Source organism: Wyeomyia smithii, chromosome 3 (genome assembly GCF_029784165.1).
Source record: "Wyeomyia smithii strain HCP4-BCI-WySm-NY-G18 chromosome 3, ASM2978416v1, whole genome shotgun sequence".
Taxonomy (NCBI): Eukaryota; Metazoa; Arthropoda; class Insecta; order Diptera; family Culicidae; genus Wyeomyia; species Wyeomyia smithii.
In genome coordinates this window covers 241,403,566-241,417,388 of record NC_073696.1, presented here as the reverse complement: position 1 = coordinate 241,417,388, position 13,823 = coordinate 241,403,566, and the positions used below count along the sequence as shown (strand labels likewise).

The following is a 13,823-nucleotide window of genomic DNA, read 5'->3' as shown; positions in this document are numbered from 1 at the left end:
ATTTTTCTGGAAGTACAGTTTATCAACAACAACAAAATACGTTTGATTTTGAGATATACCAATTATTACTGGAGTAATGGCCGTTTCCCCGAAACGCTATTTTTTTGCAGAAGTTTGCGGTGATCCTGATAGAGACTCAGCGGGTCAACCGAAATCAAAAAACTTATATTATTTCATTAGTTTAGAAGTGTGCCGGGTCCTTGAACGATCGCTTTTATGAGTATTTTGTTTTCAGTGCAAACGGGAACGTTTTTCCCAAAAATGCACGTTTTGAGCGCTAAAAATTGCATTAAAAATATTTTTGCGGCAAAATGTAACTGTATGTTTCAAGAAGTTTCAAAAATTAAAAAAAAAGATGAAGGAAATCGGTTCAGTAGTTTTCCCGCAATCAGGATCACGGCAAAGTCATTTTTCGGAAAACACTATTCCGAGATAATCGCGGGTAAAGTTTCAAGTTTAGCTTATGCGGCCGTGGCGAGGCGCGCTGCGAATCGCTTTAACTTTCTTCCTATTGCTCAGATCTTGATGATTATTTGTGAAAATGTTCTCAAGATGTTGTATTTGAAGATAATACAATAAAAAATTTTTCGGTTCTTTGAAAACGAGAAAGGTATAGAACCCCTTAATGGAATATAAGAATACGGTAGTCAACGTCATGCGGTCGTGTCTTAAATACCACCCTCTTACTATTTTTTTTTAATTTTATAGAATCCAAAATATTTTAAGTTTTAAATATTTGATTTTGGTGGATTGAAGAATGCACACGCTGATAAGTTCTGAAAAGTTATTACTTTTATCTAGTTTAGGATTGGAAAATTACCCCGATGGTTTTCAGTAATATTTTAATGTAATTGCTTTATTATCAATATTTTGTGGATAGTTTTTCTGACTCGTGATTTTGATTTTCCTCTAGATACACGGAATTGTGTATCAAACTTTAAATTAGTGGCTGTAATACACTTCAAAACAAAAATATAAGGTAGAACCATTACCGCTTTTTTGCAGAACTATTTTTTTTTAGTTCTACAACATAAACAACGAAATCGCATTTCAGCCAAATATAGGCGGATTTCTTTCAAACCCCATGGAAAAAGCCAACCATTTTAATAGTGTTACTCTACTCACATTTAAAATAATTCTGTTACACCTATTGCCGATGCATACCAACTTCGAAGGTGGGTATCATGACTTTGTACGAACTAACAAACGCCGACATCGTCTCGGTGCCAAAGTGCACAAATCCGTCGCCGTTCCGAAACTCTTACCCTTCTCGCTAGGAGAACTCGCTTCGATGCGATCCTATCCTATTACTTGAAGGCGGGCAGTCCAAACAATTCCGGTTGAAACTCCTCTAGGGAATTTAGCACCAACGTTGCATGCTTTCGCTGTTCTTCCTCTATGTGAGGATCGGGAACCATCACCACCTGCATTCCGGCGGCCCGACCGGCCGTCACTCCGTTGGGGGCGTCTTCGAAAACAAGGCACTAAAATTTACGGTAACCATGAGCGAAAAATCGGTGTCAGTTTGGAGCTATATTACCTCTTCTGGATTGGGTTTCGTAGGAAAACGCGAGGCAGCTATCAGGAATATATCTGGAGCTGGCTTACCCTGTTTGACTTCTGGATCGGATGAACCGGTTACTTTGTGGTGGAAGAGATCGAATAGTTCTAGGTGCTTCCGTGTTTTTACCTCGTACGACTCCGCACTCGAGCTAGTTGCCACCGCAATAGGAATGTTGTTCTGATGCAGATGGCGTACTAGACGCGCGGCACCTTTGAGGACGATAACAATACGATTAATAAGTGGTTTTGTATTTACAAGCTATCACTCGTGCAGCAAACGGTGAGTTTAACACAAAACACAGAGAAAATCTATTCTAGGGAGATTATTTTTTATCGACGGGGCGGCCAACAAAAAAGTACTAGGGCTGAAGTTTGTGCTTGGTTATGAGTGTGTTAGGAAGCCAATTATTCGCTGAGACCCAAACTTCAACCCGCACGGTGATGCTTTGGCTGCACCGCCGGTTCCGTTCGCATCCTAGCATTATAGCAGTACCTCCCATGAGAGAAGCGCCTTCGAGATCCACTAGCTGTTTCTCGCGGAACGTTTTCAAAAACTCATCCACTGTACAGGACAGCTTCAGATCGTTCACTATGATCGAGACGGTTCTCTGTTCGGTCGTACCAAGGATCTTAAGCCGGGTGGCCCACGGGTAGGTCGAGTTGTACGATTTGATTATTTCTCGAAAAATTTTCTCGTAGATTTTCTCTGTATCTGTGAATAGAAGAAGAAGGGAGAAACGATTAGCCGCGTGAGTTCCCCGACAAGTTCGTACCTGGCATCAGGCTGCAGTTGGGCATTATTTCGTTGATTTTTTTCGTCGTGATCTCAATGTACTCCTCCGGTGTCAGTGGCAGGTCCAGGGCCTCTATGATTGCAACGGCGGCCGCCTCTCGCTGCAATCCCATTATGGACTGCTTCACGTCCCAGGTGTACGTTTTACCGTACGGGTCGGCAACACTCTGCGTAAGCTCCGTGTACAGGATCTCGGTGTCTGCGATGGAAGGGATGAGTGATGATGGGAATGGTGAATAGTTTGTACGATTCCGAAGAGACGTTAACGGGCGGCGTTCACGCACGTGAATGGTACATTTATCTTCATGTCCTGCCATGCGTTTCCTTAGCGAACGATGTGATGGAAGCGCATGGTAAACCTTCGACTGATAAACAGTCGAGAATGGAAAACTTAAACTTTGATAGCCTTATATGCTTCATAACTTGTCAATATGATTATTAAACATTAAGTTAATATATATTAAAATTAGAAACAAAATCCTTTGAAGAACGAAGAAAACACGTCTATCTCCAACTGGATCCTCATAACTTTAAATTATTGCAAATTTTATACAGTAGTAGTTCTTGGCTGATTTTCAAAAGAACAAAATAACATTCTTTTCCGCGTCAAATTCGTATGCACTCTAGCATTGCTAAAGAGTGTGGTGAATTCTTGTTTTCAGTTTGCTCTTCAAACAGTTAGTTACTAGGAGAGAAAAAAAAAACATTTCGTGATAACGTCTCTACTACACTAGTGCGTTAGTAATTAAAAGCGACAGTACCGACTGCATTATCGTCATCCGCGAATACACTTCTCGAGTGCCACTCTCTATTTGCGCACCTTATCACCGATAACGTACTTTCGTCATTCCAGCTTCCCCTTTCTGCATAGCACACGACAAACGCCGAGCCGATCACGACACCAAGCCGAACAGTCTCTAGTCGGTCTCTAGTGGATGGAAAAGCGTGGTGCAATGCAACATTTTCACACACTGCATCGAACCCGTTGTGCGATTGGTCTACAGGTACCTATGCATTCATGATGCAGCCGCGCCGCGTGTCAAGGTCAAGTGCAACTACGTGCAAGGAAAAATTTCCACTGCTTGCTTCATTTCACCCTTTTGGAAAATCGTAAACTGCTGACGAGTAGGCGGGTACTTCTTCGTTTGTATGCACTCCGTTTAATTATTACTGTTACTTTAATATTACATCACACTGATAACGAGTTTCTACAAACCGAAGCCTGCGATACGTTATTAAATGATAATGGTATGAATGAAGCAATCATTTCGAATTTAGCGCCAAACAATAATCCAGATCAGTTTCGATGTTGATTCGTAAAATAAAACTAGTGAAAATATTCAATAAACTCACCCAGCAGTAATCCATCCATGTCGAAGATGCAATGGGTTACTTTCCGAAAATTACTAGCCATTTTGCTTGCAGTCGCGCCGAGGGCCGAACTAGTACTGAACAGACGGCTCATTTTTCGCAGCGTTGTTAGGAAAGCTATACGAGACAGGAAGAAAAAGATTGATCAATGAATGGAGCACAAAGAGGCCGAAGCAGGGAGAGTTAATTTTCTGGGAAAATTCGCTTGCGCCAATAGCAACAACGCTGACCATATCAACAATGAATTCGCAGTTTTGTCAAACGTGGCGGATTTTCCATATATGTAGATACGACGCCGAGGTCGCCGTCAGCGAGCGGCGCCGAACGTACGCTTCCGCGCAGGGTGCATTGGGGTAAACGTGCCTAATTATTTTTATGGAGAACAATTTCACGCCAACAGTAAGTAACATTGCTTACTGTAAATCTCAAAAAATCAAGTTCTTTTTAGAATTGAGCTAAGTTTTTTTCAACTTCTTTTCAATATAAAAAAATAATAACGTTTCGGTGTCGTCGGGTGTACTTTTTCAAGCTATGCCATAAGGTATTTTCCTTAGAAAACTCCACAGGTACTGGCAATGATTGAACGCAGAACAGTTGGGCTTTGAAGGGTCTATGGTAAATATTTAAATTTTCTCCTGCGAACCAAATTTGACTTCTAAATAAATAACAATTTCAGATTGTGGTTTTCAGCTAGTTTTTCAATAATATAAAAATATTTTTTGAAAATTTGAATGGTTTGGCATAATTATTTCGTACAGTTTTGGCTTAATTGGAAAAGACTTCAAAACATTCCACGCTGAATTTTATTTTAAATTTATTATCTTACACACATAACGTCAACCATGCCCCAGTTTCATTTTGAGAGTCGCGCGAATTTGTCACAAACAAAACGGGGCCCCGAGTGGGGCAATAATTTCGAACATAGGTCGTGATTTTCCCACGCGGATTGAACGAACTGATCACGATCTGACCAGTCTCGAGCACGCACGGTACGAATGTTCTGTTCCGGCAGCGGCCACGTGTTAGGCACTCGTTCTATCAGCTTGTTGTCGTGTGGACAACACCAGAACCACGATATAAATAATGCATACTAACTAGCTAGAGAAATGAGATCGTGGTAAACAAACGTAAAAGAGAAAAAAACTTTCTCGGTCGTCGTCCCGGTTACCTTGCCACCCATCCATGGTTGTTAATCGTGAAAGTAAGCAAAACAAAGTCGGTCTAATTCCTACCCACGATTACGAAAATTTTTCAAGTTCACCCTCAACCCTCATTTAAATATCATGGTTTGTCCAAAAATAAAATTCAGCAAAACTATCATACAAAATGAGAAGAGTATAGGGTTTTCAATAACCCAATACAGGTCGGACTCGATTATCCGGAGACTCGATTATCCAGAGACTCGATTATCCGGAGACTCAATTATCCGGAAACTCGATTATCCGGAATTTTAGACTCGATTATCCGGAATTTTATTTTTTTGGAGTTTGTTTTTCATTTTTATTCCGAAATTTCACCTTTACAATCCCTTTTGGCATATTTGTGACCATTTATGTCACTTCCGACATGTTTAAGACATGTTCGAATTAAGTGAAAAAAGTCAATGTCCAATTTATGTTTAATTGCTTTTCAAGATTTTACCCCTTATCGCCTCAGAAATAATTTCTAGTTACGCCACTGCATCATACAAGTAAAATTAAAAAGGAAATATTCATTTTATGTTCGTTAATAGCAAATTTAAATATTTTTTCTGTGATTCGATTATCCGGAAAACTCGATTATCCGGAATGAATTTTTTTTTATGTTCCGGTCCGACCTGTATAACTATGTATAATATATTTTCGAATATCATTCAATGTAGAGCCCAATGCACAACAACAAAATTCCATTGTGCATTGCTCAATCAAAGAAACACCGGAAAGACAGACGTCAACGGATGCGATACATCGTCCTAGTGTTTCGGCGGATGCATCATTCATTTCAATTCTGAACACAAGAGAAACTTTTTGTTATTTTAATAAAAGAATACAGCCAACTGCTCGCTTTTAATACATACATTTTGTACATTCATGAAATATCAATATTACATCTGAGGAGAATGTTATGTTGAGACCTAAATGGAGCACATTTTGGTTATCCTCATCATAATACAGTCATTTTTTTTTTCAATACTCGAAAATATGACCTTTTGTAGGGAGCTTATTCGAGGCATCACAATTGGCAAAAGTAACGATGAAGAATCACAATTTTAAACAGATGTGAACTTCAAAAATAAATCAATCTTGAATAAAACAGCATTAGATTCAGCAATTGATGTTTGCGTGGTGTTTTCATCAGTTTCTAGTAAAAATATGTAAAATTGTGTTAATCGTATACTTTTTTTTACAAAAATGCAAATTTTTTAAATGAAAAATACAAATATCAATGTGGCAGCTTTAATCCCAAGGTAACTAAAAGCTGTTCAAGGGTCTGTAGAGAGCATTTTTTCTTTCTGTTGTCTCCAACAGTAAAGTAAGGCTCCCCCCTGGAATTACGTAATGCTAAACAACCTGACCCCTCCCTCCATTGAAAAGTAAATTACAATAAAATAAGTTACGTGCCGTAAACCGGAATGACTTTGATCTTTTTTGAATTTGTGATAAAAAAGCACTCCTAGTATATACTAGAGATGTGTCCGAGATTCGATGGTTGTATTAAAATATGCCTGGATTACTGCTATTTTTGCATTTTCTGCTATACGAATAACGCCCTATAACGTTTATCAAAATATTAATCGAAAATAAAGTGTATTTTTAGCGATTGTTGTTGCATACAAACAGTAGGTTCAAGCAGATTCATAACAATAAGCTGCAATACCAATTTTTATTATGTCGTTTCCAGATTAATTCTTAAGATAAACGGATATTAAAACAACGGTTTGTATTATTATTTTGGCAATTTATTCAAAGGCAATGTTGAGTCCAAATAATTTCAACAGCGTTTTATATATTTTCTTCTTAACAACCAAGACATGCAACTTTGAACAATTGGAAAAAAAACAAATTCCACGTGGACTAATTTTGATGATTTTAGACCACTTTACCTCTCCGAGGATGATCGCTTATATATACAGTAGAGTATTTTTTTACACGAAGGATGCGTTCCAAATTTGTATGGGATCGCGTAAAAAAAGACTTTTGTGAGTTGCGAATATAACGAAGAAAACCGTTCTAAAATGTTTGAACCTCATTTAAATATGGTAGTGGTCAATCTAGAGACCAAAATTCAACACCAACACCAAAAATTGTATTTTATTTTTTTATTTTTTTTTTTTGAAAACGGATATAAGATTACCTTTAGCCTAAAACGGAAAACATGATTGAAATGCATGACGAATCAGTTATTGGATACGTTCAAACTCGAATGTGGGTGGTATTCAATCATTTGGGACTGTTTTCCAGTAAATGGAAGTCTCCATTTTAGAATTCAAAATGGTGCCCAGAATCGATTCTTGGCTTCTATACATCATCTCGACTACGAAAATACCCATATTGGGTGGAATTCGATCATTTTTGGCTGTTTTATAGCAACCAGAAGTCGTCATTTTCGATTTCGAAATGGTATGTGGAGTCAATTTCTGGCAATTTCTAGCTGTTTTCCGAAAACCGGAAGTCGCCATCTTAGAATTTATGGTGGCTGAGGTCAATTGTTGGCTTCTGTATATCATCATTAGAGACAGTGGTAATTCGGGGCAAAAAAAATGAAAATTCGCGGGAGACAAAATTGGAAATATTTAAAATTCGCGCTAATTTCGCGATAACCTTTTTTCAGCGGATACTACGAAAGTGATTTTTTTGGTAGAAACAGCTCTTCAGCTTTGTGTGTATTGCTGGTTGCCATGAATTTCGCAGGTTTCAAATTGGTATGATTCATGATGGACATAAATTGTTGCTGTTTATCATTACTTTCGCGGCATTTCGCGAATTTTCGTAAATTTCTCGGCCGATGCTGGATTTCGCGGAATTCGCGGCTTTCGCGAAATCGCGATTTACCACTGTCCCCTAAACATACACTAATACACTTATCGAAGTTGTGAATATCATCGTAAAATTTGTACTCGGATAGAATACAGTCGCAGATTGTAAAACCAAAAAATATATAAAGATTTTTTGTAACTTTCATCTGAACCGCTTTGAAAATGTCTATTGTCTATTAAGCAAAGTAGCGATTTGTTCTCATGTTCTTTCAACTTGAATACTTTGTTTTCCTCCGGCTAATATCTTTTCAGAGCGAATTTTTATAAAAAAGGGTTATTTGAGATGAGTTTTCTATTTCTACTTAATAAGTAATGAAAATTAAGTTAAGGATACGTAATGAACATTAAAATAAATTTACATCTGGTTTGGAACGAGTTGTGAGTCATTACAGAAGCCAGTTTTAAAATATTCCATGTTAAGCCTTCGGTTCCCCCGAAAAACGGGAGATAATACTAGATCTCGACGTTTTATGTATTTTTAAGTTATTTGGCATTGGAATATTTTCTCAATTTCATGCGCTCTCCCCATGGTAGACTTTCGAGGGTCGAAAAATCACAACGTTGAGCGCTTTGAGGTACCACTAAATCATTTCCGATTGAGCTGAAATTTTGCCAGGATCATTTTTTGGGCCAATGAACAAAATGTACATGGTCGGTTTTTGAAATTTGACACGACCGTTTTCGCTGCCACCCTAATGGTCATTCGTAGTGCCTATTTCCAGCATGGTACACCTGTAGATCACCACAACAGACTGAAACACAAATCGACCACGTTTTTATTGACGGGCGGCACTTCTCGGACATTTTTGACGTCCGAACCTATCGTGTCGCAAACGTCGATTCTGACCACTATCTCCTGGTGTTCAAAATACGCCAAAGACTTTCGACTGTCAACAACTCCCCTCATATGAGTACGCGCAAAGCTTTGAGGCAGCGTTGCCGGATCAGGAAGGGTTAAACGATTCTAGACGAGAAGAATGCAGTGTGGGCATTGATGCATCTTTTCCTGGATAAAAAGAGCCGCCTGGAAGAGCTGGAGTGTGAGGAAATGGAGCAGCTATATCGTTTCCAAGAAGCACGTAGATTCTACAACAAGCTAAACGCATCTTGCACAAGCTTTGTATCGCGACCTGAAAAGTGTCGGAATAAAGATTGAGGAATCTTGATGGATGAACGTGAAGTGATCGGTAGCGGAACTTATCATGCTGGGCCAGGATAGGCTAGCTTCCTGTCTGCATCAGCTGATAATAAAGATCTGGGATGCATAACAGCAACCGGAGGTGTGGAAGGAGGGAGTAATATGCCCAATATACAAAAAGGGCGACAACTTGGAATGTGAAGAACTACCGATCGATCACGATGCTCAACGTAACCCACAAAGTGCTCTCTAAGATCATCTTTCGCTGTCTCTCGCCACTAGCACGAAGATTTGTGGGAAGCTATCAAGCCGGTTTCGTGGATGAACAATCGACAACGAACCAAATCTAGGCTGCGGCAGATCCTCCAAAAGTGTTGCGAAAACTAAGTCACCACACACCTCCTGTTAATCGATTTTAAGACCGCCTACGAGACGATCGACCGTTTAGAGCTGTGGAAAGTTCTGGACGAAAATGGCTTCCATGTGAAACTAACAAGACTGGCTAAGGCCACGATGGTGTACAGTGCCTTTTGAAGATTTCGAGTGTGGTATCAAGTTCGTTTGAAACACGCAAGGAACTTCGACAAGGCGATGATCTTTTCTGCCTCCTGTTTAACATTGCGCTTGAAGGTGTTTTGAGACATGTGGCCTTTAAAAGCGAGGCACGATCTTTAATAAATCCAGCCAGTTTATCTGGTTCGCTGACGACGTGGACCTCGTCAGAAGGACGTTCTGGCAAACTCCGCCTCCATACCAAGTGCACCATGTACTAGACGCTCATAAGACTGGTTGTCCTCTAAGGGCACACGACATGGACAATGCTCTAGGAGAGCTTGCAAGCACCTGCCGTTTTCGAACGACGTTTTTGAATAAAAAATTTAACCCATTTTTGATAAACCCTTTATGAGGCAGTGGCAACTGCCATCAACAAAATTTTATTTTCTTTCGCTGCACTAAGAATATTGTTTTTGAATTTGGCTTAACCAAAGACTTCTAAAGGTGTTTTAGAACACTTCAGTTTTTTTCTAGGACTGCTAGAAGTGTACAATATTGATTTTGGCATCATTTTAATGTGAACAAACCGCGATTTTAGACCGTCTTTAGGAAATTAATTTTTATATTGGTGAAACTCCAACAAATTGGTAAGTTTTGGACCAGGAACTTTCTATTCAGGACCTGCTGTGTTAGACTATGCAGTTTTCTCGTTAAGATACATGGTGTATTGGACGACAAATTTCAAATTTCTTCCTAAAAATTTGTTGTGGACACCACTTGAAAAATCCTTTACTTCGATCTTTTCCATGCAAAATAAATGAGGTCCTACAGTTACATTCTAATTACTATGACTTTTCATTTCTTATAATCACATAAATCAAGCTGCAAAAGAATTGCTTCCATCGTTTTTGGGGTAAACGGGCAGTGGCAACTATATTGCCACCAATTTTTTCAATTGATTCAATAGTGAATTTTTCAACAAAGGTATATTTGTGTTCATTTTCTTAACTTGTATTCAAAATAACTTGAAAACGGATGCATTTACGGATACTGCTGATACTAACCCTCCAAAAAAAGATTGGTTCTTCTCTTTTTCATACTGGATTTTTCATCAAAAGTTTTGTTATAACTTCAAGTTTCTTTAAAAAAAAATTGAACAGTTTTTTATAAATTGAAATTTTGCGTTTATTCAGAAATTCAAATTGGTTGATATTTTATGATGGGTTGTTTAGCGTGGTTTTGCTCATATATTTTCAATAATAAACTGATGAAAAGTTGAGTATAGAATCGTTCACTTTGAATCAATTACAATCTTATTCTCCATTTTTATAGCTTTCGGCTGCTTGGACATCGTATACAAATTACGTAACGCATGAAGGGAGAGGGGGAGTGTTAGAGTCTGCGGTTACTTGTTGTTACATATAGGGAAGGGGGGATAGTTTTTACAATTACCATAAACTGGGGTGACATTGATTAGTGTTTTCAATCTTCTATACATATGAAAATGGAGTTCTGTCTACCCCCATACAAATGAAAGACAACTGAACTGCATAACTCGAGAACTAATCAAGTCAATGAAGCTAAACTTGGCAAGTTATTGTACTTAGAAGCAAGAAATATTTCAGTGGTAGTTCACCACCTCTCCCTGCTTTGGAAGGGAGGGCTCTCATACAAACGAAACACAAATATCTGTATAACTCGCGATTTATACAAGAAAATAGAACCAAATTTGACGTGGGTGGTTCACAAAAGCAAACAATATTTCTGTGGTAGATTTTTTCCTAAAAACGGGGCTTTCATACAAATGAAACACAACTTTCTGCGTAACTCATAAACTAATCTAGCAAATAAAACCAGTGGAGGTTTTCGAAGGTAAAAAATGTTTCTATGGTGGTTTGACACCCCTCCCTTTGCTGGAAAGGGGGGCTTCCATACGAATGAAACAGAAATTTTTGCATGACTTCACAACTAATTAAGTAAATGGAATCAAATTTTGCATGTGAAAATTTTCCGAGGCAATAAATATTTCTATGGCGGTTCGACGCCCCTTTCTCTTCCGGAAGAGATGGGTCCCAAACAAATTAAACACAAATTTCTGCACAACTCAAGAACTTATCTGGCAAATAGAACCAAATTTGGCATGAAAAGATGCTTGAGGGCAAAAAATACTTTCATAATGGTACGACACTCCTCCCTCTTCAGAAAAGGAGGGGTACCATACATATGAAACACAATTTTTTGCGCAACTCGAGAACTAATGGAGCAAATTAAACCAAATTTGGCATATGAAGATTTTTGAAGGTGAAAAAAGTTTCTATGATGGTTTAAAACCCCTCCCTACTTGAAATGATGGGGGGGCTGAAAAACAGCCGAAAGTGACCAAATACCACCAAATATGGGTATTTCTGTAATCAACCTTAGACACATTTTTGAGTTCTAAGATGACGACCTCCGGTTTCTGGAAAACAGCCAAAAATGACCGATTATCACCCAATATGAGTGTTTTCGGAACCCGAATAACGCTCAGAGGCCAGAAAACAACTCCACATGCCATTTAAGGACGACTTCCTGTTTCTGAAAAATAGTTGAAAGTGACCAAATACCACCCAATATTGGTATTTCTGTATCCTTTTGAACATTTCCAAATTTGTCACCCGCAAATTTTCAATTTTTTTGCCGCGAATTAACACTGTCTCTAGTGTATGTTGTACAAAATTTTGTTCGAATACCGAATATTCAAAACACACAGATCTGAAATGAATGGTAGATTTAACCTAAATTCTTGTTTGCGGTCGTATTTAACACTACTGGTAAAACATACCAATCCGAGCAAATTAAAAAATAGTTATCCTTATTTTTTACGGTTGCTCCTTGCATTCATACGAAAATATCGATTCGAAAGAATTAGAAAAAATTATTTCCAATTTCGGTTAGGCTAAAAAGACATCTGAACGTTAAAACTGATTCAAACAATAATCATACGAGTATGAATCTAACGAAAACAAGAACGAGGCTCATAAAAAAAATGAAGACGCTTTTGAACGTTGGAATTGATTTGAACAAAAATGGGAAGCTTTTTTATAGCGCGAGCCTTGTGTGAATCGCCAAGCTACAATATATTGTATTATCCAGCTATAAAATCAATAAAGAGAAGTGTTAGAAAGCCTGTTTACCTTCCCACATATATATTTCTTCTACTGTGCTAGTACAAATATGTTCACCAACTACTTCAAAATTATGCCTAATTATCGCAAATTTCCGCGTTTGGAGGCCCTCCATATCTCAAGACCACAAACATAACCTTAGGAAGATACGGCTGCACAGCACAGCAATACACTTACACAATGGTTCCCAACCAAAAGTCCACGGCCGGCAAGAGGGCCGCGAATTTCTTGGTAAATTTGCCAGGTTATTTATATTTCGTTCTAGATATCTTTATGAAGTCACGAAACGAATTAGAAATGCAGGACGATATGAAACTGAAAAACGCAGCCTCGTATTGCAAAAGTTGTATCTGATATACTTTTGGGGGCCGCGAAGCTCTTTGTGTCTCTTTGCAAAGGGGGTCGCAGAGCTCTTTGTGTTTAGCAAAAGAGGCCACAGATCCCAAAAGTTTGGGAATTGCATAAAATATAATTGCGCAATAATATGTTCCCAGCGCTGGGGAATTCAAGATGCAACCAACCTAGTTTAACTTTGCATTTTCCACAGAATGGAGATGCTTGAAGCCAACTTTTATTCGATGTTATCTCTCAGCTCAAGACAATAAACAATCAGTTGACATTATCGATGCTTAACCATTCTTATTTTAGCCTCATTCGAATAGCATAACTAATCGTAGAGTAGTTCTGGAATAAGTGAATGAAAACCTAATAGAAGTGACGCCGAAACAAGCAATTGTAAACAATAACATTCTTCCCAAATTAGAACCTCTGAAGCTGAGGGTGGATCAGTACATTGCAGCTTGCAAGAGACCAATTGCTTACATAATCAGAATCTTTGAATTCCTTAGTAAATATTATAAAAAGCAATAACTACCTTTCTTGGATGGATGAGAATAGTGGCAGCGTAGTTAACAATGCAGAAATATTTTCTGCAAGGTAAGCCGGCAGCGTTGAGCGGAAAACTGATAAGCACTTTCCACCCTACTGATTAGCACTTTAACATTTGTTTTTTTTTTATCTTCCTTCCCCCATACACGTTGACAGTGCGGGATAAATGACATTTATGAAGAACGCAGCCGTCAGACTGACAAACGCCTTTTCGGAACAGATTTTTTTCCTAAATTTTGCCCTTATTCGTGTGAATGACCTTATCCGATTTCCGTGCTAAAAGGACGATTCGAATAATATAAAAAATGCTATTTTAATACAAAATAAAGGGACCTTTGAACGTTCGAATTATTTTCTAATTTATCAGAACTCGGGGGATTGCGTTCAAATTTGTTT

The 13,823-nt window shown here is 38.4% G+C and overlaps 1 protein-coding gene across 3 annotated transcripts; it reads right to left on the bottom strand.

The window, feature by feature from the left end:
• Nucleotides 1–1,101: 1,101 nt before the first annotated feature.
• On the bottom strand, nucleotides 1,102–13,573 carry LOC129730029 (probable pseudouridine-5'-phosphatase). 3 transcript variants are annotated; one of them, XM_055688992.1, is made up of 6 exons: nucleotides 13,414–13,573; nucleotides 3,710–3,844; nucleotides 2,337–2,555; nucleotides 2,057–2,275; nucleotides 1,541–1,773; nucleotides 1,102–1,484 (listed from the first exon to the last, which is right to left on the bottom strand). In XM_055688992.1, the coding sequence occupies exons 2-6, from the start codon at nucleotides 3,819–3,821 to the stop codon at nucleotides 1,308–1,310; spliced, it is 960 nt and encodes a 319-aa protein (XP_055544967.1). In that variant the 5' UTR covers nucleotides 3,822–3,844; nucleotides 13,414–13,573; the 3' UTR covers nucleotides 1,102–1,307. The 3 variants fall into 3 exon arrangements, with proteins under 3 accessions (XP_055544967.1, XP_055544966.1, XP_055544965.1); XM_055688991.1 differs by lacking the exon at nucleotides 2,057–2,275; XM_055688990.1 differs by lacking the exon at nucleotides 2,337–2,555.
• Nucleotides 13,574–13,823: the final 250 nt, after the last annotated feature.

What these genes read in the sequence shown, in the direction of transcription:
- LOC129730029 (XM_055688992.1), bottom strand. Translation starts at nt 3,821, where the DNA reads ATGAGCCGTCTGTTCAGTACTAGTTCGGCCCTCGGCGCGACTGCAAGC. An exon ending in CATGGATGGATTACTGCTGG is followed by an intron (nt 2,556 to 3,709) that starts GTGAGTTTATTG and finishes CTTCCATCGCAG; the next exon opens with ACACCGAGATCCTGTACACG. An exon ending in CAACTGCAGCCTGATGCCAG is followed by an intron (nt 2,276 to 2,336) that starts GTACGAACTTGT and finishes TTCTATTCACAG; the next exon opens with ATACAGAGAAAATCTACGAG.